Source organism: Ornithorhynchus anatinus, chromosome 2 (genome assembly GCF_004115215.2).
Source record: "Ornithorhynchus anatinus isolate Pmale09 chromosome 2, mOrnAna1.pri.v4, whole genome shotgun sequence".
NCBI lineage: Eukaryota > Metazoa > Chordata > Mammalia > Monotremata > Ornithorhynchidae > Ornithorhynchus > Ornithorhynchus anatinus.
Window position 1 is genome coordinate 160039044 of NC_041729.1, and position 22920 is coordinate 160061963.

A 22920-nucleotide genomic window follows, 5' to 3' on the forward strand; every position below is an offset into this window, starting at 1 on the left:
ATTAGAACCCAGGTCCTCTGACTCCCAAGCCCGGGCTCCTAAGACTGAGCCACGGTGCAAGGGGGCCCGGCTTACCTTGTGCTAACCCTGACCATCATCCTTTCTAACTGGACTTTGGGTTTGGAACCGGAGGTCAATCAGTCAATCGTATTGAGCCCTGACTGTGTGCAGAGCACTGTACCTAAGCGCTTGGGAGAGTGCAAAGCAACATGATGTAGTGTATAGAGCATAGACCCGGACTCAGAAGGTCATGGGTTCTAATTCCGGCTCTACCACTTGTCTGCTGTGAGACCTTGGGCAAGTCACTTCACTTCTCTGGGCCTCAGTTCCCTCATCTGTAAAATGGGGAGTGGGACTGGGAGCACCCCCCCCACCAGGGGACAGAGACTGTGTCCAACCAGATTAGCTTGTATCCACCCCAGCGTTTAGTACAGTGCCCGACACATAGTGAGCGCTTAACAAATACTGTGATCATTACTAATATAACAGACGCATTCCCTGCCCATAGCAAGTATACAGTCCAGAGAGGGAGACAAACATTAATATAAATAAATAAATTACGGCAAAGTACAGAAGTCCTGTGGGGTTGGGAAGCGGGGGCTGAATAGAGGGAGCAAGTCAGGGAGAGGCAGAAGGGAGTTGAAGAAAAGGAAAAGCGGGCTTAATCAGGAAATGCCTCTTGGCTAAGCCTTCCATAGCCCATACTGCTCCGGAGCAGCTAGACCACCTTGGAATTGCCCAAGTAAATGAATACACCATGTGCTTTCACATTGAAACTCCCTTAGTGCTCGTGGACTGAGAAACACCGACCAGCCTGGCTCACGGGACTCTTTCCTAACCTGTTGTACAGTGGGCTAAATTTCAGATTTCAAAGCGAAGACATAGTTGCATTTTCATTCCAGCATTTGGTTTTCAAGAAATAATCTGAAATTGTCCAGATAAACACAGTGTTCACGGTGACGTAACTCCGGTTTCATTGTCAGCATTCTTTCAGGAAATCTATTTTGTAGAATCCCGGTCAAAAGATCATCATGGAAATACCCTATAGAAGTAATTCACAGTGTAAGTTTTTGGAATATGCTGCTGAGAAGCAGCATGGCCTAGCGGATAAAGTACGGGCCTGGGAGTCGGAAGGACCTGGGTTCTCATCCCAGCTTTGCCATTTGTCTGCTCTGTGACCTTGGGCAAGTCATTTCACTTCTCTGAGCCTCAGTTATCTCATCTGTAAAATGGAGATTAAGACCGTGAGCCCCATGTGGGACATGGACAGTGGCCAACCTGATTAATTTGCATCTACCCCAGAATTTAGATCAGTGCCTGGCACCTAGTAAGCGCTGAACAAATACCATTAAAAATATATATATATAAGCTCAGATCAAATGTACTGTCACAGAACCATTATAATGGCTTTTTAACGGTGTCAACATTCCTAAAAGTAAGAATTACTGTTTGTGGTGGGAAACTGAAACATTACTATATTTTCTTAACATTTTCACAATTGCAATTTTACTTTCACAGAAGCAGAAGTGGATATTCGAATGAGAGAGGAATTTTCCAAAATGTGCTTTGAAACCCTACTCCAGTTCTCCTTCAGTAATAAGGTGACCACACCCCAAGAAGGCTACATCTCCAGGCTGGCGCTCTCTGTGCTCTTAAAGAGATCCCAAGATGTTTTGCATCGCTACATAGAGGATGAAAGGCTAAGTGGGAAATGCCCTCTTCCACGGTACCTACAGATTTTTCATAATAATAATAATAATAATAATAATAATAATGGTGCTCGTTAAGTGCTCACTGTTTGCCAAGCACTGTTCTAAGCACTAATGCAAGGTCATTAGGTTGGGCACAGTCCCTGCCCGACATGGAGCTCACACTCCTCATCCCTGTTTTACAGAGGAGGGAAATGAGGCGCAGAGAAGTGAAGTGACTCGCCCAAGATCACACCTAGCAGATCTTGGATTAGAACCCAGGTCCCTGTGACTCCCAAGGCTGTGGACTATCCTTTAGGCCACACTGCTTTTTTTGAGAACACGAGTGAGGCAGCCAGTCCTGCATTCTGCCTCCATCACTGGCAGCAAAAGCTACTTTTAGGGTCTTAAAATAAAAGTGCTGGCTTCTTTCTTGATTATGGAGAAGCAGCGTGGCATAGTGAAAAGAGCCCAGGCCTGGAAGTCAGAGAATCTGGGTTCTAGTCCCGGCTCCACCGCTTGTCTGCCGTGTGACCTTGGGCCAGTCATTTCACTTCTCTGGGCTTCAGTTACCTCATCTGGAAAATGAAGATTAAGACCGTGAGCCCCATGAGGGACGTATCCAACCTGATTAGCTCGTATCCGTCAACCCCGGCATAGTGAGCGCTTAACAATTGATGAAATTGTCGATAACCAAAGAAAATCGAGCAGCTTTCAAATAATACGTGAGGGAATCCAGAGGTTCCCGGCAGTGCATTTTGGAACAGTCCCCCGGAAAGGTCAAGCCTTGATTCAAGGACTCTTTGGATACGGATTTTGCTTTTGAAAGGAAAATTGTAGTAGTCTAGAGATTCCCTTCTACTTGCCCTTCAGTAGTCCACGAAGACACCACCGATGGTGAAATCAGTGACATTCACCCAGAAGTGCGTGAGGTGTTTGAAGAAAGCAGGACCCACAGAGCCTTGTGCAGAACCTTGTGCAGACCAAAGAGTTGTCCTTTGTATTTTCAACGTAATGATTTTCTTTTTGCTTCTTTACCTCTGGTTCCTTACGAAGCTTATGCTTGAAGAGGGCCTGGGAGTAGGAGGACCTGGGTTCTAGTCCTGGCTCCTGCCACTTATCGTCATCATTATTACTATAGTATTCGTTAAGCGCTTACTCTGTGCCAAGCATGTTCTAAGCACTGGGGTAATTACAAGTTAATCAGGTTGGATTAACACAGTCCCTGCCTGACATGAGGCTCAAAGTCTAAGTAGGAGGGAGTAGGATTGAATCCCTATTTTTCAGTTAAGGAAAGAGAGAGACAGAGAAGTTGACTTACCTGAGGTCACACAACAAGCAGTTGGGAGAGCTGGCGTGAGAACAAAGGTCCACTGACGCGCCGCTTCTCAGATTAACCCGCCATGTGCGTTTGGGCAAGTCATTTAACGCCTCTGTGCCTCAGTTCCCTCATCTGTAAAACAGATTCAATAACTTTTCTCCCTTCCACTTAGCCTGTGATCCCCATAGTAACAATAATAATAATGTTGGTATTTGTTAAGCGCTTACTACGTACAGAGCACTGTTCTAAGTGCCGGGGGATCTACAGGGTCATCAGGTTGTCCCACGTGAGGCTCACAGTGTTCATCCCCATTTTATAGATGAGGTAACTGAGGCACAGAGAAGTTAAGTGACTTGCCCACAGTCACACAGCTGACAACTGGCAGAGCTGGGATTCCAGCCCATGACCTGTGACTCCCAAGCCCGGGCTCTTTCCACTGAGCCATCCTGTGTCCAAACTGTGATTATCTCATATCTACCCCAGCACCTAGTACAGTGCCTGGCACATAGTAAGCACTTAACAGGTACCACCATGATTGTCATATCAGGGCACCATGTTGGTCTATGCCAGGAGTGTACTAAGTGCTACTCGGCAGCATTTTCTGTAATAATATGCTACGCTTTGGAAATCCGTGAGTTCCTTGTTTCCAGCAGAGGCGGGAACCCAATGACCGTCAGTCTCCCCTCTTGGTTCCTCTGTGTCCTCTGAAACTGGACCTTGGATTCGTGGGGGTTTCCTGTCCGCAAACCCCTTCAAAGAACACAGGAAGATGTAGCTTGCCCTCTCTGACCTGACTGTTGGGCCCTTTAATCCTCTGATATTGCCAGGCAAGCTTCTCACCTTCTAAAATAAAGGAACAGTTTGTTTTTCAAGTGCTTCAAACAGCAAAACTCAAGTGCAAACAATTTTTGGCTTGATTTTGACCCATAGTTGTTGAATTGCAAAATGAATAACGTGACCAACTTCTACTGCATCTCAGTAAAACGATTTGGTAAAATTCAAAAAACGGAGCAACTTTTGAAATCGGCCCACTCAGGGGGTGTGGTGTGATTTTGATTCATTTCTCCATTTTGATGCAATGACATTTAGGTGTAGCCCAGCTGCGTTGCAACAAGGGATTACAGTGTTGACTCGGTGCCCGCTTAGATTTGAGATGTGAACTTTGGAACGAGAGAAGAATCATAAATGTCCTAAATGAAATCAGAAAATAGCTCAGAAACGTTGGGGGAAATACGGTTTGACAGATGAGAAAGGTTTATCAGTGAGATGCCCTTGATGTTTGAGAAGTTCAGTCCCATCAATCAATGGTATGTCTCGGTGGTATTTATTGAGGGCTTACTGTGTGCAGAGCACTGTACTAAGCGCTTGGAAGAGTCGGTAGACATGTTCCCTGTCCACAATGATTAATTGAGCGCTGCCGTGTGCTGAGCACTTTTGGAAGCGCCTGAGAGAACGTATTTCCTATAGAATGAATTGACATGATTCCTGCGTACAAGGAATTTACAATCTGGGCGGGGGGACAGGCGTTGAAATAATTGACACATTGGAAAAGTGGCAGGGTATAGGATGTGAACATCATGAAGCAGAATGGTATAGTGAAAAGAGGACAGGCCTGGGAATCAGAAGGTCATGGGTTCTAATCCCAGCTCTGCCGTGTGACCTTGGGCAGTCACTTCACTTCTCTGGGCCTCAGTTACCTCAATTGGAAAATTAATTCATTCAATAGTATTTATTGAGCGCTTACTATGTGCAGAGCACTGTACTAAGCGCTTGGAATGTACAAATCGGCAACAGCGAGAGACAGTCCCTGCCCTTTAACGGGCTTACGGTCTAATCGGGGGAGACAGGCAGATGAGAACAATGGCAATAAATAGAGTCAAGGGGAAGAACATCTCATAAAAACAGTGGCAAATAAATAGAATCAGGGTGATGTACATCTCATTAAACGAAATAAATAGGGTGATGAAGTTGAGCGGACGAGTACAGTGCTGAGGGGGTGGGACGGGAGAGGGGGAGGAGCAGAGGGAAAGGGGGGAGAAGAGGGTTTAGCTGCGGAGAGGTGAAGGGGGAGGGTAGAGGGAGCAGAGGGAAAAAGAGGAAATGGGGATTAAGACTGTGAGCCCCGTGCAGGACAGGGACTGTGTCCAACCCAATGTGCTCGTATCCACCCCAGCGCTTAGTATAGTGCCTGGCACATAGTAAGCGCTTAACAAATACCATAATTATTATTCTGTGGCATGTGGGGCTCGGAGGTGAGCTATCGAAGTGCTTAAGGGGAATAGGCCCGAATGCGTTAGACAACGCAAGGAGGGTGAATTAGAGTGTGGAAATGAGAGGTTAGTCAGGGAAGGCCTGTTGGAAGGAAATTATTTTAATTTTTAGATTCTTTTGGCGGAGATATAATTTTAATTTTTAGATTCCAAACCTCCTGATTGAAATACATGAAATACATGAATCGGTGGTACTTATTGAGCACTTACTATGTGCAACGCGCTGTACTAAGCGCTTGGGAGAGTACAGTACAACAGAATTAGGGGACACATTTCCTGCCAAAAACGAGTTTACAGTCTAGTGTTTGATACATGACTAAGAAATAATTTGTAATATATAATTTAAAGATGTGCACATAAATGCTGTGGGATTGGAGTTGGGGTTATATTATACTCCCCCAAGTGCTCAGGACAGTGGTCTGCACACAATGCTCAATAAATATGATTAACTGAATGACTATCAAGCACTCAGAACAGTGCTTGACATATAGTAAGCACTTGAAAAATACCATTATAATTAATAGTAGTAAATGTCCAAAGGTTATTGATCTAACCTATCTAAGTGCATAGACCTCACCGAAGGGAGAGCAAGTTGGGGAAAGGAGGACTTAATTGGGAAGCATTAAACATAATATATCAAATATTGGGGATATAATTTGAAATCAAATTAAACTGAATTAGAGTTGTGGGTGAAATTTCTATATAGTGGGCGTGAAACCCATCTTTCCATTTGAATCAGCTTAGAGAAGCACACTGTGTAGCATGGTCTGCAATTGGGTAAATTATGATTGAGTTTTTTTATTTTTCTTTTTTAGGCAACAAGTAACTGAAATCATATTTGTATTAAAAGCAGTCAGTACTCTTATAGATTCACTTAAGAAAACTCAGCCTGAAAATGGTAAGTTACTAAGCCATAAAATAACTAGCTAATAAAAATCTCAATATTCCATGTGCTATTTCATATAATTATATTTTAATAGAAGTAATAGACAGGCTAACTCATTTTGTGTTTTCACTAATTTTTGGGAGAAAAGTACTGACAGTGAGTAACCTCAAGTCCCCATTAATTTTAAGGGCTGGATTGTGAATTTTGTCCTTCCTAATTTTGAAAACAGATAAGTATAAGCACTTCACTTTTGTGAAAACATGAGCCTCGGAGCATGTCATCATCGGGATTGTTACCTAGGCCTTTATTTCCTGGCGATCAATACAATATTTATGATGGCTAATGGAATTTTGCTCTTTTAAAAGTTGATCGTGTACAGTTCGCATGCAGAAGCCATTGTCCACAACCCCGCCGGTTTTTATTTTTCCACGATTATGCCGTTAAAGTCATCGCCTCGATGATGATGATGGAATTGTAAATGACTGACGAGCCTCGGGCCGGATGGGCCGACTTAGGACTCAAGATCCTGCCCGAAGGAATTGGTGGTCATGTTAATAATTCGCAAAGCACCAGGCGGGTTGCTCCAGCACACTTGCCACAAAGTTATGCCCCAAGCAAGGAGGTGGGCAGAGGTGCGGTATGTCGCAAAGTAATCGTGGTGTCTATTAAGCGCTTACCACGTGCCAAGCCCTCTTCTAAGCACTGGGGTAGATACAGGGTAATCGGGCTGGACACGGTCCCTGTCCCACCTGGGGCTCACAGTCTGGATCCCCGTTTTGCAGATGAGGTAACTGAGGCACAGAGAAATGAAGTGATTTGCCCAATGTCCCACCATAGACGTGTGGCAGAGCCGGGGTTAGAACCCAAGTCCTCTGACTGGCAGTACCCGCGATCAGATTAGGTACCAGTCCCAGAGGCGGCCAGAGAGAAGACAGCCTGCATGCCCGTGCAGGGCCGCCGAAGCCCATCAGGCATCCGAAATATTCACCACCCTCTCTAACCAGCTAATTTCGGGATCCCTGCCAGGCCGGCCCACCACACAAAATGCCCGAGGTGGTTTTTCGCTCAGAGACCTGCCCCACTGATGGCAAAGCCCCTACTTCTGACCGCTTCGCCCCTCCACCTCAGGGAGTTGTGCTTTGGTCTTTAGGGGGAGAGAGGGTTTATCAGCTGCACCGGTACCTTCGGGACGTCAGGGCTTGGCATCGTGTGGAATGATCCTTAGCGAAGAAGTGAAGGAGTTAACCGAAACAGAGAGATCAATCAATCATTCGATCAGTCAGTAGTATTTATTGACTCTTCTAGACTGTGAGCCCATTGTTGGGTGGGGATTGTGTCTATCTGTTGCCGAATTGTACACTCCAAGCACTTAGTACAGTGCTGCGCACACAGCGAGCGCTCAATAAATACAATTGAATGAATGAATAAGTGCTTACTGAGTGTGGAGCACTGGACTAAGCGCTTGGGAGAGTACAGTGTAACAGAGTCGGTAGACCTAGCCCCTGCTCACGATGAGCTTACCGTCCAGAGAGATGGAAGAGAAGTCTGTCACCATTTATCAGAAAGTCTGCAGAGTACGGAGAGGACAGTGCTAGTAATAAAAAATGGGAATCCCACTCAATTTAATGTGTTGGATGTGCCCCACATTTGAATGGTGCCCCTGGGCACGTTAAAATTCAAATTGAACAGAGTTAAATAATGAAAACGGATTTTAGCATAGAGGAAAAGTAGCGATCGATCTCATTGGGTTGTCAGATCAAGGAGGTACTTTCGAAGAGAAAAGATCGTGTCTACCAACTCTGTCCCATTGTACCCTCCCAAGTGCTTAATTCAGTGTTCTGCACGCAGCGCTCAGTACGTACCGCTGATTGATTGATCGATTAGAAGAAACCCAAATATCCAGTGCCGCTCTCTCATAGATGTCTAAAATTGAGTTTTTGTGGGGTGCAGAAATAACAGTGTTCGTAACAGCCAATCCAGTCGTTATGGCCACAGCAGCCTAACGATAGAATTAATCAATGTTTTTCTCCACTGATTTACTGGTAGGAAAATAAATGGAAAGGCATAGTTTTTCTACATGCCCTATATACAAGTGCAGTATGACAATATAGAGCAGTTCTTATGTGAAATAGCTATGGGACAAGAAATAATGAAATTTAGAAATAATCCTTTTTTTAAATTTCTTTCCAGAGATCCCCAAGAATGGGGCAGTTAGAGCTAGGGTCTTGGGTAAACTTTTAGTAGTTTCCATGAGTCCCTTTGATTCAGAAATCTAAGATTCATTCATTCGGTCCTATTTATTGAGTGCCGTGTGCAGAGCACTGTACTAAGCGCTTGGAAAGTACAATTCATCAATAGAGACGGTCCATAAAGTCTTTTGCCCCACTGCTAACGGACTGTGTCCCATGTGATTGAAATAATAGTGGTATTTGTTAAAGTGCTTTGCTATGTGCCAAGCACTGCTAAGCGCTAAGTTGGATACAAGATGATAATTGTGGTATTTGTTAAGTGCTTACTATGTGCCAGGCACTGTACTAAGCACTGTGGACACAAGTAAATCGGGTCAGACACGGTTCCTGTCCCACATGGGGCTCACAGTCTCAATCCCCATTTTACAGATGAGGGAACTGAGGCCCAGAGAAGTGAAGTGACTTGCCCAAAGTCGCACAGCAGACAAGTGGCGGAGTTGGGAATAGAACCCATGACCTTCCGACTCCCAGGCCCGCGCTCTATCCATTACGCCATACTGCTCCCCTAATCGGATCGGTCACAGCCCTCTTCCACCTGGGGCTCACAGTCTAAATAAGAGAGACAACAGGTACCGAATCCCTATTTTATAGATGAGGAAACTGAGGCACTGAGGCCTTAACAAATACCACCACTGCTATTTCAGTCATGTCGGACACGGTCCGTTAGCAGAGGGTCAGAAGACATTACCCAATATTTTTTGAGTCAAAAGGCCTCATGGAAACTACTAAAAATTTACACAAGACCCTAGCTCTAACTGCCCTATTCTGGGGGATCTCTGGATAAAAAAATCCAAAAAAAAAAAATGGTTGAGACTTGCCCAAGGTCATACAGCAGGCAAGTGACAGTATTTCATATCCCAGTGCTTGGCACCAAGTAAACCCTTAATAAATACCGTCAATTTTGTGCCTGTTTACTTCCCACATGCTCAGTGCAATGCATAGAGAAGCAGCATTGCTCAGTGGAAAGAGCCCCAGCTTGGGACTCACCGGTCATGGGTTCGAATCCCAGATCTGCCCCTTGTCAACTGTGTGACTGTGGGCAAGTCACTTCACTTCACTTCTCTGTGCCTCAGATACCTCATCTGTAAAATGGGGATTAAGACTGTGAGCCTCACGTGAGACAACCTGATTACCCTGTGTCTCCCCCAGCACTTAGAACTGTGCTCTGCACATAGTAAGCGCTTAACAGATACCAACGTTATTAGTGCACTTAGTGGATGCTAAGTAAACGCTATTTCTACTACTATTACAGTTTAGGTAATTTATACCAGATTCACTTATGTAACAGCTGAAACATCTGTGGGAACAGGAGAATTCCCTTAGTCGGCAGGGAAGGGAAATCTTGTTTTCTAATCCTTCCCCTCCTTTTTTTGGATCATGTAATGAGTAATTAGGCGTATTTCCCCACGCTCTGGGGATTGAGCAGGGAATGCCCCACAGGGAAGAGAAAATGTCACTAGCAATCTTAATAAGAAGGCAGGCACTCATGATGACCAAGCTGAAACAAAGCAGCTTTTGCTGTAACTCTGCTTTTTCTGTTTCAGAGCTTAATCGGTTGGTTCTTTGTTTTTGTTCTCCTCTTAATGAGGTTGTCACTGTTTCCCATATGTACTTAATTAAGCTTTTGTATGAATTGGTGCCGTACCCTTGACCAGACATTCGATGTATTGGCAGGAAAAAAGAAGTTCATAAAGAAGTTGGGTGGGAGTATTTGAAACTGGGTAAAAATAGATCCCAAACAGCTACATGTCAAGCAACGCCGTGAGCTTTTGTTGATTAAAAAAGAGGAACTTTTCCCTCTATCGTTCATGAAAAGAATATGCACGTTAATACTTGGTGAAATCTGGTGATGATTATTGTCATGTAGTCTTTGTAAATATCTAAAATGACAATACATTTTTTAAAAGTTGGGGCGAGATTCCGATTCCTAAATTTGTAAAAGATTTGACAGACAACAGTGTCCAAATAATAATGTTGGTATTTGTTAAGCACTTACTATGTGCAGAGCACTGTTCTAAGCGCTGGGGTAGATACAGGGTCATCAGGTTGTCCCACGTGGGGCTCACAGTTAATCCCCATTTTACAGATGAGGTAACTGAAGCCCAGAGAAGTGAAGTGACTTGCCCACAGTCACACAGCTGCCGAGTGGCAGAGCCGGGATTCGAACCCATGACCTCTGACTCCCAAGCCCGGGCTCTTTCCACCGAGCCACGCTGCTTCTCTGAGTTTCATATCTGAGTTTAAGGCTTCTCTTTTCACAGTTCCAAGATTGTGTTGGCTACTAATGGTGACAAAAACTTTAGCTTACCGGATCCGACCCGGGCTTCTCAGTAATGCAAGCTTGCTAAGCTGTTTCTGTCGGAACTTTTGCCAAATGTTTTTTTATTTAGCAGGGCACAAGTAAGTCACACAGGAAAGGGGTGGCTTTCAGTAGCTTGCCTCAACCCTTTTCACTTTAAAAATACTGTCAATCTCTCACCAGCAAAATTCCATGTGTATTAATGTAATGAAGTCATGGACTACACCTGAACCAAGCAAGGGGGGTGATTTGTTTGTATAAAAACAGTTAAAACGTGACTCTGATAACAGATCGAGGCCCAAAGCCTCCATGCTTCGTGTCCATGTAGCACCCTCAGACACGTGTGTGCCCAAAGACATGAGTACAGACATCGAAAGAAAGAGAAGCAGCTTGGCCTAGTAGATAGAGCCCAGGTCTGGGAGCCAGGAAGATCTGGGTTCTAATCCCAGCTCCTCCTCTTGGCTGCTGTGCGCCTTGGGAAAGTCACTTCACTTCTCTGGGCCTCAGTTATCTCATCTGTAAAATGAGGATTGAGACTGCGAGCCCCATAAGGGACAGGGAGTGCGTCCAACCTGATTAGCTTGTATCTACCTCACGCTTAGTACAGAGTCTGTCACAAAGTTAGTGCCTAACAAATACCAATAATAAAAAGGGGGCAGTGAGGGGGGCTCAGGAGGAAGTGGAGGTGGACAGGGAGACCTGACTGGAGAAGGGGATGTTATGATTTGCTCACTGATCACTTGAAAGCGAGATAAGCAGCACTTCCTGAGTGCAGAGCACTGTGCTGTGAGCCCCGGAAAGTACAACAGAAGCCAAAAGCACAGGACCCAAGTCCATTTTATTTATTTCTATTCGTGTCTGTTTGTTTATTAATAATAATAATAATAATAATGTTGGTATTTGTTAAGTGCTTACTATGTGCTGAGCACTGTTCTAAGCGCTGGGGCAGATACAGGGTAATGAGGTTGTCCCACGTGAGGCTTACAGTCTTAATCCCCATTTTCCAGATGAGGTAACTGAGGCACTGAGAAGTGAAGTGATTTGCCCAAGGTCACACAGCTGACAGGTGGCAGAGACGGGATTAGAACCCGTGTCCTCAGACTCCTAAGCCCATGCTCTCTCCGCTGAGCCGCGCGGCTTCTCTGTTTGTATTGATGTCTGTCTCCCCGCCTCTAGACTGAGAACTTGCTGTGAGCAGGGATTGTCACCCTTCATTGCTGTATTGTACAGTGCTCTGCACACATTAAACGCTTAATAAATACAATTGAATGAACGAATAAAAGATGGTGGGGGTTTCCCGCCCCGGTCACCCTGAACAACCTCGTTTCCCGGGCCGCAGCGGTGCCGTCTCCCCCACCCCCGCCCCGTGCCTCGTCGACACACGGGCACCCCTCGGGACGAGGCAGAGCGAGCAACACCCTTGTCCGGTGACAGAGCTGCCGTTTACCGCCAATGGCACCGACTTCATGGGATCAGAGAGAGCTGCCATCTCCATTCATTCATTCAGTCGCGTTTATTGAACGCTTACTATGTGCAGAGCACTGTCCTAAGCGCTTGGAATGTACAAATCGGCAACAGATAGAGACAATCCCTGCCCAACAATGGACTCACTCTTCCTCCCCGCACAAGCCTGGCAATATGGAGGTAAAGCAGCTAGTTGGATGTCCCCATAGGTTTAGGGGCGTGAGGAGAGCGGAGACAGTAAGCAGTTCCGTTCCTTCCCCATTTGGTCTCAGAGACGGTGGTATTCTGGGCACGGAGACTGGGCGTGAGGGCCAGGCTGGAGCCTCTCTGGGGGCACCTAGGCCCCAGAGACCAGCCGATACCCTGTCCGGGAGCCACTGGCCCATCTTGCCCCTGTCCTGCCCAGAGAGCCTGCGGCCGATCAGATTAGGGGACCAGCATGGCGTAGTGCGTAGAGCACGGGCCTGGGAGTCGGAAGGTCATGGGTTCTAATCCCAACTCCACCACTTGTCTGCTGTGCGACCTTGGGCACGATGGCTTTGCAGAGCACGGAACCAGTTGGCAGGGTCCTGTGAAGCAGTGTCACTCCCTTCTCTCCCCCCACCCCGGCTAATCAGTCCCAATCTGGACTGGGCACTAGTGTCACTACCAGTCACCCCAGCAACAAGAGAAGTGGGAGATGCTCCAGAAGATGGATGCCCCGTCATTCAGTCGTTGGCATTTGAGCACTGACTTGTACAGAGCACTGTACTAAGTGCTTGGGATAATACAATACAGCAGAGTTGGTAGACACTTTCCCTGCCCAATCAATCAATGGTACTTGAGCACTTACTGTGTGCAAAGCACTGCACTGAGTGCTTTTTTATGGTATTTATTAAGCACTTCCTAAGTGCCAGACACTATACTAAAATACATACAAGCTAATCAGGTTGAACGCAGTCCAAGGTAACTGAGGCATGGAGAAGTGAAGTGACTTACCCGGAGTCACACAGCCCACAAGTGGCAGACCAGGGATCAGAACCCAGGGCTTGGGAGAATGCAATACTACAGAATCGGTAGACCTGTTCCCTGCCCACAGGGAGTTCACAGTTTAGAAGGAGATTAATTAAAATGAATTAATTTCAGAAATGTACATAAGTGCTGAGGGTGGGGTGAATTTTAAATGCATAAAATGCAGATGGAAGAGGGAGTAGGGGATATGAGGGCATAGTCGGGGAAAGCCTCTTGAAGGGCATGGGCTTTTAATAAGGCTTTGAAGGTGGGGAGAGTGCTGGTCTGGCATCTGTGGACAGGGAGGGAGTTCTAGGCCAGAGGCAGGATGTGGACAAGACAGGAAGACTGACGTTAAAATGCATTATGAATGTGTACAATAATACTGTGGAGCTGAAGATGGGTGACTATCAAGTGATTAAAGGGTACAAACCCACGTGCAAGGGTGGTGCAGAAGGGAGAGGGAATAAGGAAAATGAGGGCTTAGTTCAGTTCAGTTCTTTCATATTTATTGAGCACTTACTCTGTGCAGAACGCTATACTGAGCACTGGGCAAAATCCAGCAAAAGAGTAAAACACATTCCCTGCCCACAGTGAGCTTACAGTCCAGAAGGGGAGGCATATGTTGATATAAATACATTAATGGCAGATATGGACATAAGTGCTGTGGGGCTGGGAGCGGGGATGAATAAAGGGAGCAAGTCAGGGCGACAGAAGGGAGTGGGAGAAGAGAAAAGGAGGCCTTAGGGAAGGCCTCTTGGAGGAGATTCGGGTTGGGGAAGAGAGTAATTGTTGGATTTGAGGAGGGATATTCCAGGAGGGAGGACGTGGGCGAGGGGTTGGCTGCGAGACAGGTGAGATTGAGGTCCAGCAAGAATAATAATAATAATGGTGGTATATGTTTATTCATTCATTCATTCAATAGTATTTATTGAGCGCTTACTATGTGCTCTGCTTGGAATGAACAAGTCGGCAACAGATAGAGATGGTCCCTGCCGTTTGACGGGCTTACAGTCTAATGGGAGGAGACGGACAGACGAGAACAATGGCAATAAATAGAGTCGAGGGGGAGAACATCTCGTAAAAACAATGGCAACTAAATAGAATCGAGGCGATGTACATTTCATTAACAAAATAAATAGGGTAATGAAAATATATGCAATTGAGCGGACGAGTACAGTGCTGAGGGGATGGGAAGGGAGAGGGGGAGGAGCAGAGGGAGATGGGGGGAAAAGAGGGTTAAGCTGCGGAGAGGTGAAGGGGGGGTGGTAGAGGGAGTAGAGGGAGAAGGGAGCTCAGTCTGGGAAGGCCTCTTGGAGGAGGTGAGTTTTAAGTAGGGTTTTGAAGAGGGGAAGAGAATCAGTTTGGCGGAGGTGAGGAGGGAGGGCGTTCCGGGACCGCGGGAGGACGTGGCCCGGGGGTCGACGGCGGGATGGGCGAGACCGAGGGACGGTGAGGAGGTGGGCGGCGGAGGAGCGGAGCGTGCCGGGTGGGTGGTAGAAAGAGAGAAGGGAGGAGAGGTAGGAAGGGGCAAGGTGACGTAGAGCCTTGAAGCTTAGAATGAGGAGTTTTTGTTTGGAGCGGAGGTCGATAGGCAACCACTGGAGTTGTTTAAGGAGGGGAGTGACATGCCCAGATCGTTTCTGCAGGAAGATGAACCGGGCAGCGGAGTGAAGAATAGACTGGAGCGCGGCGAGAGAGGAGGAAGGGAGGTCAGAGAGAAGGCTGACACAGTAGCCTAGCCAGGATATAACGAGAGCCCGTAGCAGTAAGGTAGCCGTTTGGGTGGAGAGAAAAGGGCGGATCTCGGCGATATTGTAGAGGTGAAACCGGCAGGTCTCGGTAACGGATAGGATGTGCGGGGTGAACGAGAGGGACGAGTCAAGGATGACACCGAGATCGCGGGCCCGAGAGACGGGAAGGACGGTCGTGCCATCCACGGTGATAGGGAAGTCTGGGAGAGGACCGGGTTTGGGAGGGAAGATGAGGAGCTCAGTCTCGCTCACTTTGAGTTTTAGGTGGCGGGCCGACATCCAGGTGGAGACATCCTGGAGGCAGGAGGAGATGCGAGCCTGAAGGGAGGGGGAGAGGACGGGGCGGAGATGTAGTGCTTACTGTGTGCCAAGCACTGTTCTAAGCGCTGGAGTAATCAAGTTGCCCCACATGGGGCTCACAGTCTTCATCCCCATTTTACAGATGAGGTTACTGAGGCACAGAGAAGTTAAGTGACTTGCCCAAGGTCACACAGCTGAGTGGACCTCTGACTCCCAAGCCCGGGCTCTTTCCACTAAGCCACGGTGCGTCTCTGGAGCCACACTGCTTCTCTGGGTTAACAGTAACCTTAACCTTCAGAAGGTTAACAGTAGAGGAGCGAAGTGTGCGGGCAGGGTTGAAGTAGGAGGGTAGCAAGGTGAGGTAGGAGAGGGAAAGGTGATAGACTATTTTTAAGCAAATGGTGAGGCGTTTTTGTTTGATATTGAGGGGGAAGGTTCAACCACCGAAGTTTCTTGAGGAGTGGGGGAATATATCCTGAGTGTTTTGTAGGAAAATGATCCGGGCAGCAGAGGGAAGTATGGACTGGACTGGGGAAAGACAGGAGGCTGATACAGTAATCGAGACGGGAGAGGATAAGTGCTTGTACTAATATGGTAGCAACTGGGGAAGGCCTCTCGGAGCTGTGGTTTTAGGAATGACTTTGAAGGTGTGGCGAGTGGTGATCTGTAGGAGATGAAAGAGGAAGGAGCTCCAGGCCAGAGGGAGAATGCGAGGCGTCAGCGATGAGAAAGATGAGATGAGTAGGTTGGTGTTAGAGAAGCAAAGTGTGTGGGCTGGATTCGAGTAGGAAATGAGCAAGCTCAGGTAGGAAGTGGAGAACTGATTGAGAGCTTTAAAGCCAATGGTAAGGAGTTTCTTTTGTTTGCCGTGGAGATGGATGGACACCCACTGGAGGTGCTGGAGGACTAGGGAGACGTGGACTAAAGAGTTTTTTTAAGAAAGCGATCCGGCCAGCCGAGTGAGGTAAGGGCGGGAATGAGGAGAGACAGGAGCCGAGGAGATCAGCGAGCGGTGGTCGAGGCGGGATAGGATAAGTAGAAGCGGTTTGGCCAAAGAGAAAAGGGCAGATTTTAGAGTTGTCGTGAAGGTTGAACCGACAGGATTTGGTGACGCTGATAATGTGGGTTGAATGAGAGAGGTGAGTTGAGGATAATGCCAGTGTTAAAGGCTTGTGAGCTAAGGATGGCGGTGCTGTCGTCTACAGTGATGGGAGAGACGGGGTTTGGGTGGGGAGATGAGGAGTTCTGTTTGGGGCATACTGAGTTTGTGCTGCTGGCCAGACATCCAAATTCACAGCCAAGTGCATGGGGGACACAGAGGGGAAATGAGGCCTTAGGGATTTCCAGTGGTGTGTATTCCTTTTAAAAAAGGAATTCATTCATTGTCCTATTTATCGAGCGCTTACTGTATACAAAGCACTGTACTGAGCGCTTGGGAGAGTACAATATAACGTCAGGCACATTCCTGCCCTCATACGGTCATTAGCCTTTAAAATTTCCCAGAATTCACTGGCGGAATCCTCAATAGTAGGACCAGTACTTGAGGGATTTATAAATATAAATTATTCAGCTCGAGTTTGGTATTCATAAATGGACACACCCATTCCTTCTAGTGATTGTTTAAAAATCTAAATTTTTTTCCCTAACTCAATTTTTGGTCATGTTTCTGATTCCAGATTTTCCACTTTAAAATAGTCCATTTTACTTCACCTATGAGAAAGAGGTTTTTTTCTTTTTGTCCCATTGTGGATGACGCCTCACACTTATGGAGTGGTTTCTTCATTATCTGCCTCGGCCAGTTTTAGAAAACCTTCTTATCCTAGGAACAGTAAGAAAACCGAAGCCTTTTTTGAATCCATCAGTGGTATTTATTGATCGCTTACCAAGTGCAGAGACATTCAATCGTATTTATTGAGCGCTTACTGTATGCAGAGCACTGTACTCTTCAACTCCCTTTTGCGTCATCCTGACTTGCTTCCTTTATTCATCCCCTTCCCAGCCCCACAGCACGTATGTATATATCTGTAATTCATTTATTTATATTGATGTCTGTCTTCCCTTCTAAACCGTAAGCTCATTGTGGGCAGGGAATGTGTCTGTTACATTGTTTTCTCCCAAGCACTTAGTTCAGTGTGCACAGTAAGGGCTCGATAAATACGATCGACCGACTACGATTGACTGACTGACTGTGTTAAGCTCTGGGGAGAGAACAATGTAGCAGACACATTCCCTGCCCACAGCAAGCTTACAGTCTAGAGGGGGAGAACGGTCTAGAGGAGGAGAACGGTCTGGAGGGAGCCAATCTCTTTCTCTACATCGAGTGAGACCTTGGTTTATAGGTTCCCCGTCAAGCGCTTGGTACAATGCATTGCACATAGTAAGCGCTCAATAAATACTGTTGAATGAAAACCTTTCCTTTGCAACTATCCCACTCGGCGGCGTTTTTTCAGCGGTGTCCATTTCATCTGTTTTGCAGTCGACGGCAGCACCTGGGCCCAAGTGATCGCCTTGTATCCCACCCTAGTAGAATGTATAACCTGCTCTTCGGCCGAGGTCTGCTGTGCGCTGAAAGAGGCCCTCGTTCCCTTTAAGGACTTCATGCACCCACCGGCAACCAAGGTACAAAATGGAGAATCCTGACCGGAGAGGAGGGGGAGACACAAAGACACCGTAGGAGACCGGGTTGACTTCTGAGTTGGACTTGCCCTTGCAGCGTACTGGGGGGCGGGCCCCGGTTGCCCTCCTCGGAATTCCACTCGACGGGCCCTCAGAAATCCGGGAACGGAAGCTTCCACCTCACCCAAGATGCTAGCACGGGCAGCGGCGGCGTCAGGCTTGAACCGGCGTCTGCAGGCTGGACGGCAGCCTTTTTAATCGAACGTACCCGCGACGGGATCCGGAAGCGACGACCCAAGAGTGGGCTTCTGTACAGTTTGTGGCGTGTGGGTGTGTTCATGCTGTAATTAAGACGAAAGAAAAAGTATTTCCATGCAGTCGAATTTCTGAGGCTGGTGTTTTGCACCCTTTTTTTCCAAGTACAAGATTGTACTCAAATTTTATGCAAGATGGTACTGTAACATTCCATAATATCTGTAGCCAGCCTTTGTAAACAAAGGGAACCGATAGACCTGCGTGTAAAATAAATGGTACAGTTGTGTATAAAATAGTTGCATTTATTATTTAAATTTCTAAAATATCGAGGATGTTAAATGCCTGACGATGTGTTTCTCACGAGTAGTCAGCTGTATGCTTGCATTTTCACTCTGATTTGCCTTCTTAAAATATCGATCCATACACGATCACGCAGTCATCTTTGTACTTATTTTTAATGTATCAGTGGCCATCAAATATCTCACCGGGTCGGGCGGTCATATTAAGAGAGTGGTCGACGGTCTGCGATTTAATGATTTAAAACTCTGCTCTTTGGAATTTTCGATTAACTCATTGAAGTATATGGAGAATTACGATCTCAAAGTGTTACTTTCAACTGTCATCTTCAGTTACTCCATTTTTGTATCGACAGACTGGATTTTCAAGAACAATTCATATTTGGTTTTCTATCTGTTTCCCGTTCCCCTCCCCCAAGGTACTTGTTGCTGTTTTTGAATTTTGTCATATGCAGATATATTTCTAGTATTTCAGAATCTGGGCCGCAACAACGTTTTGTTCATTTCACCCGTTTTCCGTATTTCATTTCGGAATGTCTTTTCAATGACGGGAATTATGCTAACCTTTAAATATAAAATGTGTACGTATTTTCAGATGATGAGAAGTGTATTTTTGAAGGTAGTCACACATTTAGAAGTGCAGTAAACATTGTCTTGGAGTAAAACTACAATTTCGTTTCCACTTTCCTATGCCTAGATAATGGAAGTAGAGCAGTCTCGAATACTTTTAATTGGTTTTTGAGAAAATGGAACTCTGCCTTAGCTTACTGTATTTTTTCTTGACTGGGCTCTGAGCTGCGGTTTTGTAGACATTGATACGAAGGCACGGAGAACTTTAAAATTGTGATTGCACATCAAAATCCTAGTGGCCTCAGGATGATTTTGGTGGGCTGAGGACCTTTAATCTCATCAGACTCCTAGACCTGTTGGAATGGGTTAGATTGGAGGGAGGTATGTAATAATGGATATTCTAATGGTTTTGGGAACAGTAGAGTGAATGTAGTGCTTATTAATTGCACAATTCTTATCTCCATCCATCTAATTGGGAACATCTTTCTTAAGACTTCCATATGTCCAAAGACTTTTCCTTTCCACTTTTCCCTTAATTTGAGATCGCTACAAACCCTGACATTGCTATATAAGCTTGTCGTGGTTAGGGGATGTGTCTGTTTGTTGCTGTGTCATACTTTCCCAGGTGCGTATTACAGTGCTCTGCCCAAAATAATAATAATAATTACTGTGGTATTTGGTAAGCTCATTGTGCCAGACACAGAACTAAGCGGATATAAGCAAAATCGGGTTGACCACTGTCCCTGTCCCACGTGGGGCTCACAGTCTCAATCCCCATTTTACAGATGAGGGGACTGAGGCTCAGAGAAGTGAAATGATTTGCCCAAGGTCACACAGCTGACAAGTAGTGGAGCTGGGATTAGAACCCGTGACTTTCTGACTCCCAGGCCGGTGCTCTATCCAAAAAATACACTTGACTGACTGCTGTATGGACCACCTCTCTTCGGAGATGTGTTTACTCATCTCTATCGTTATCTTAAATTCTAGATTAGGGTCCCAGCCTGAAGCACTATCTTAATAAAGTAAAACAAATAAGTTAATGAATGAATGAATGAATGCAAGGTTTTGCCATTCTGTGGGCAGCTGTTGGAAATGGCATTTCGGGAGTATTTCTTGAGCACCTACTTTGTGCCGAGCAATGTACTAAGTGCTTGAGAGAGTACAGCCTAAGCAAAAGACACAGTCCCTGTCTTCCAGGAGTCTTTTCATCCAAAGGGGGAGACAGGCAGACACGATTTTTTCAGTAATTATGTTCCAGTAGGATTTAGACTATAACCCAGAACTCTCAGGCCCTTAAAGAATGCTAGATTATGTTATATAATGTCAAACACGAAGGTGTTGCTATTGCGATAATGAACTAGGATATGTTAGGACTGACTCTGAAGTGGTGAAAAAAAACAAGTCATTGTTAGAGGAGTTTCTGCAGACACTTATGAAGTAACAATGTTTAAAAACCAAATCGGATTTAAACAATAATAGTAATAATTGACTTGTTAATTATTTGTTAATTGCTTACTATGTGTCAAGCACTGTTCTAAGCACTGAGTAGATTCAAGGTTATAATAATAATGTTGGTATTTGTTAAGTGCTTACTATGTGCCGAGCACTGTACTAAGCACTGGGGTAGATACAGGGTAATCAGGTGGTCCCACGTGAGGCTCACAGTTAATCCCCGTTTTACAGATGAGGTCACTGAGGCACAGAGAAGTGAAGTGACTTGCCCACAGTCACACAGCTGACAAGTGGCAGAGCCGGGACTCGAACCCATGACCTCTGACTCCCAAGCCCGGGCTCTTTCCACCGAGCCACTCTGCTTCTATAATTAGTTATCTGATTAGACACAGTCCGTGTCCCTCATGGGGCTCAGAACAGGTATTGAATTCCTGTTTGATGATTGGGCAAACTGAGGCCTAGAGAAGTGAAGTGACTTGCCCAAGATCACCCCAGCAGACAAACGGTGGAGCTGGGATTAGAACCCAGGTCCTCTGACTCCCAGGCCTGTGCCGTTTCTACTAGGCCACGCGGCTTAGTCCCACTAGGCTGTAGTAAGCTCATTGTGGGCAGGGAATGTGTCTACCAGCTCTGTTATATTGTACTCTCCCAAGCACTCAGTACAGTGCTCTGCATCCCGTAAGCACTCAGTAAATACAATTGATTCGTAGACTGATGTACTTCAAATTTGACTTAACATCCCTAGGGGCCCATGGAACCTTTTCCCCCCCTCATTTCTTGTTCCTCCGAATCCTTTTTCCTCACTTCCCTTCTCTTCATTTCCTTTTTTCCATAATTCCTTTCTTCACCTATCATCTCCTCTTTTCCCCCATTTCCTGTTGCTTTTTTCGCTGCCATTCTCTCCTTTCCCTTTCCCTTTTCCTTTCTGCTCCCATTTAAGTTTGTTAACTCCAGCCCAGGAGCGTGGAGCAAAGGTGCAAAGACGAGTTTCTGGATCTTCCTCCCATCTCCCAGGCGTACCTAGAAGGACGATAGTTGGTTTGATCTTGCAGGCGTTGCTCTTTGCTGGTGGTTGGCTCCCGGAGGCGCACGTGAAAGAAGCCCTGGACAGTGGTGGTGAACCACTTTGCGGAGTCAGCTCAGCAGGTGGACAAGAATCCAGCAGAAACCCATGACCGGGTAGCAGTCTGCCCCAGGAAACCCTCCACTCTCCCCAAAGGTCTTCGACGTTGGTGTGGAATTGAATGCCGGCCTGGAATTGGGCTCTCTAGGCAACGGACTTTCTGTACCTATAAGGAAACCAAGTCGAGATGGCCAGCGTGCCCTTTTGGAGGCCATCAGAGTGGCTCCACTGAGGAAATATGCTTCAAACTCACTCCAGGGATGGAACCGAAGTTTGGATTTTCAAGGAGGTTGGTGCGGCCTAGCCTCAGTGCGAGGATCAGTTGGGCGGTGGAGGTGGGGCTGGGGCACGAATAGAAAACAGTGCTGCTCTCTTGGTAGAAAAAGGGTCTGGGATCCCAGCCACAAGTGGCCTTTTGGGAGGGTGGAGAATGGATCCCCTCCCGCCACCTGACTCCGGTAGCCGGAGCGTGGTGGCCACGGACAAGCTTAGGAAGGGTCGGAACAGGACTGCATCTTGTAAAGGAAGCTCCTCGGTCCCTGCACCCCGGGATTTTCTGTTTTGGTGCCCTTTCCCTATCCCCAGTCACCTCTGAACACGCCCACCTAAATATATGCATGGCTTAGTGGAAGGAGCACGGGTTTGGGAGTCAGGACGTGGATTCTAATCCCGGCTCCGCCACTTGTCTGCTGTGTGACGTTAACTTCTCTGTGCCTCAGTTACCTCATCTGTAAAATGGGAAGTAATAATGTTGCTATTTGTTAAGTGCTTACTAGGTGCAAAGCACTGTTCTAAGCGCTGGGATAGATACAAGGTCATCAGGTTGTCCCACGGGGGCTCACAGCCTTCGTCCCCATTTTACAGATGAGGTAACTGAGGCACAGAGAAGTTGTGACTTGCCCAAGGTCACACAGCTGACTAGCGGAGGAGTCGGGATTAGAACCCATGACCTCCGACTCCCAAGCCTGGCCTCTTTCCACTGAGCCACACTGTTGTGAGCGGACAACCTGATGACCTTGTATCTACCCCAGCACTTAGAACTGTGCCTGGCACAGAGTAAGCGCTTAACAAATACCATCATTATTATAGTAAGCGCTTAACAAATACCATAATTATCATTTTTGTTATCTCTTCGGTAAGTAATCAAAAAGACCCAAAGCATTTTCACGGCCGATGAGCTCCACCCGCAGCGGGATCAAGAACGGATGAGAGCGCGACGGAGTCACCGGGAGCCTCCCCAAGCCCCAACCCACCATTTTACAGTGCTGCTCGCCGGTCACCGGGCCTGGGTGGCCAGTTGTGAGCGGCTGCCGAAAAACACTTCAAACTCACGGTGCCGCGGACAGGAGCGAACCCCCTTCTCTACTCTAAATACAAGTGAGAAGTA

General features: G+C 46.6%; 1 protein-coding gene across 5 annotated transcripts in view; it reads left to right on the top strand.

The window, feature by feature from the left end:
• The window catches only part of MON2 (MON2 homolog, regulator of endosome-to-Golgi trafficking), a 157532-nt gene extending 138473 nt beyond the window's left edge, over positions 1-19059 (top strand). For all 5 annotated transcript variants that reach the window (XM_029053129.1, XM_029053141.1, XM_029053136.1 and 2 more), the window contains 3 exons: positions 1519-1726; positions 6095-6177; positions 17698-19059. In XM_029053129.1, the coding sequence (XP_028908962.1) occupies positions 1519-1726; positions 6095-6177; positions 17698-17861 (455 nt within the window). In that variant the 3' untranslated portion in view covers positions 17862-19059. The remainder of the gene's footprint in view (positions 1-1518; positions 1727-6094; positions 6178-17697) is intronic.
• Positions 19060-22920: the final 3861 nt, after the last annotated feature.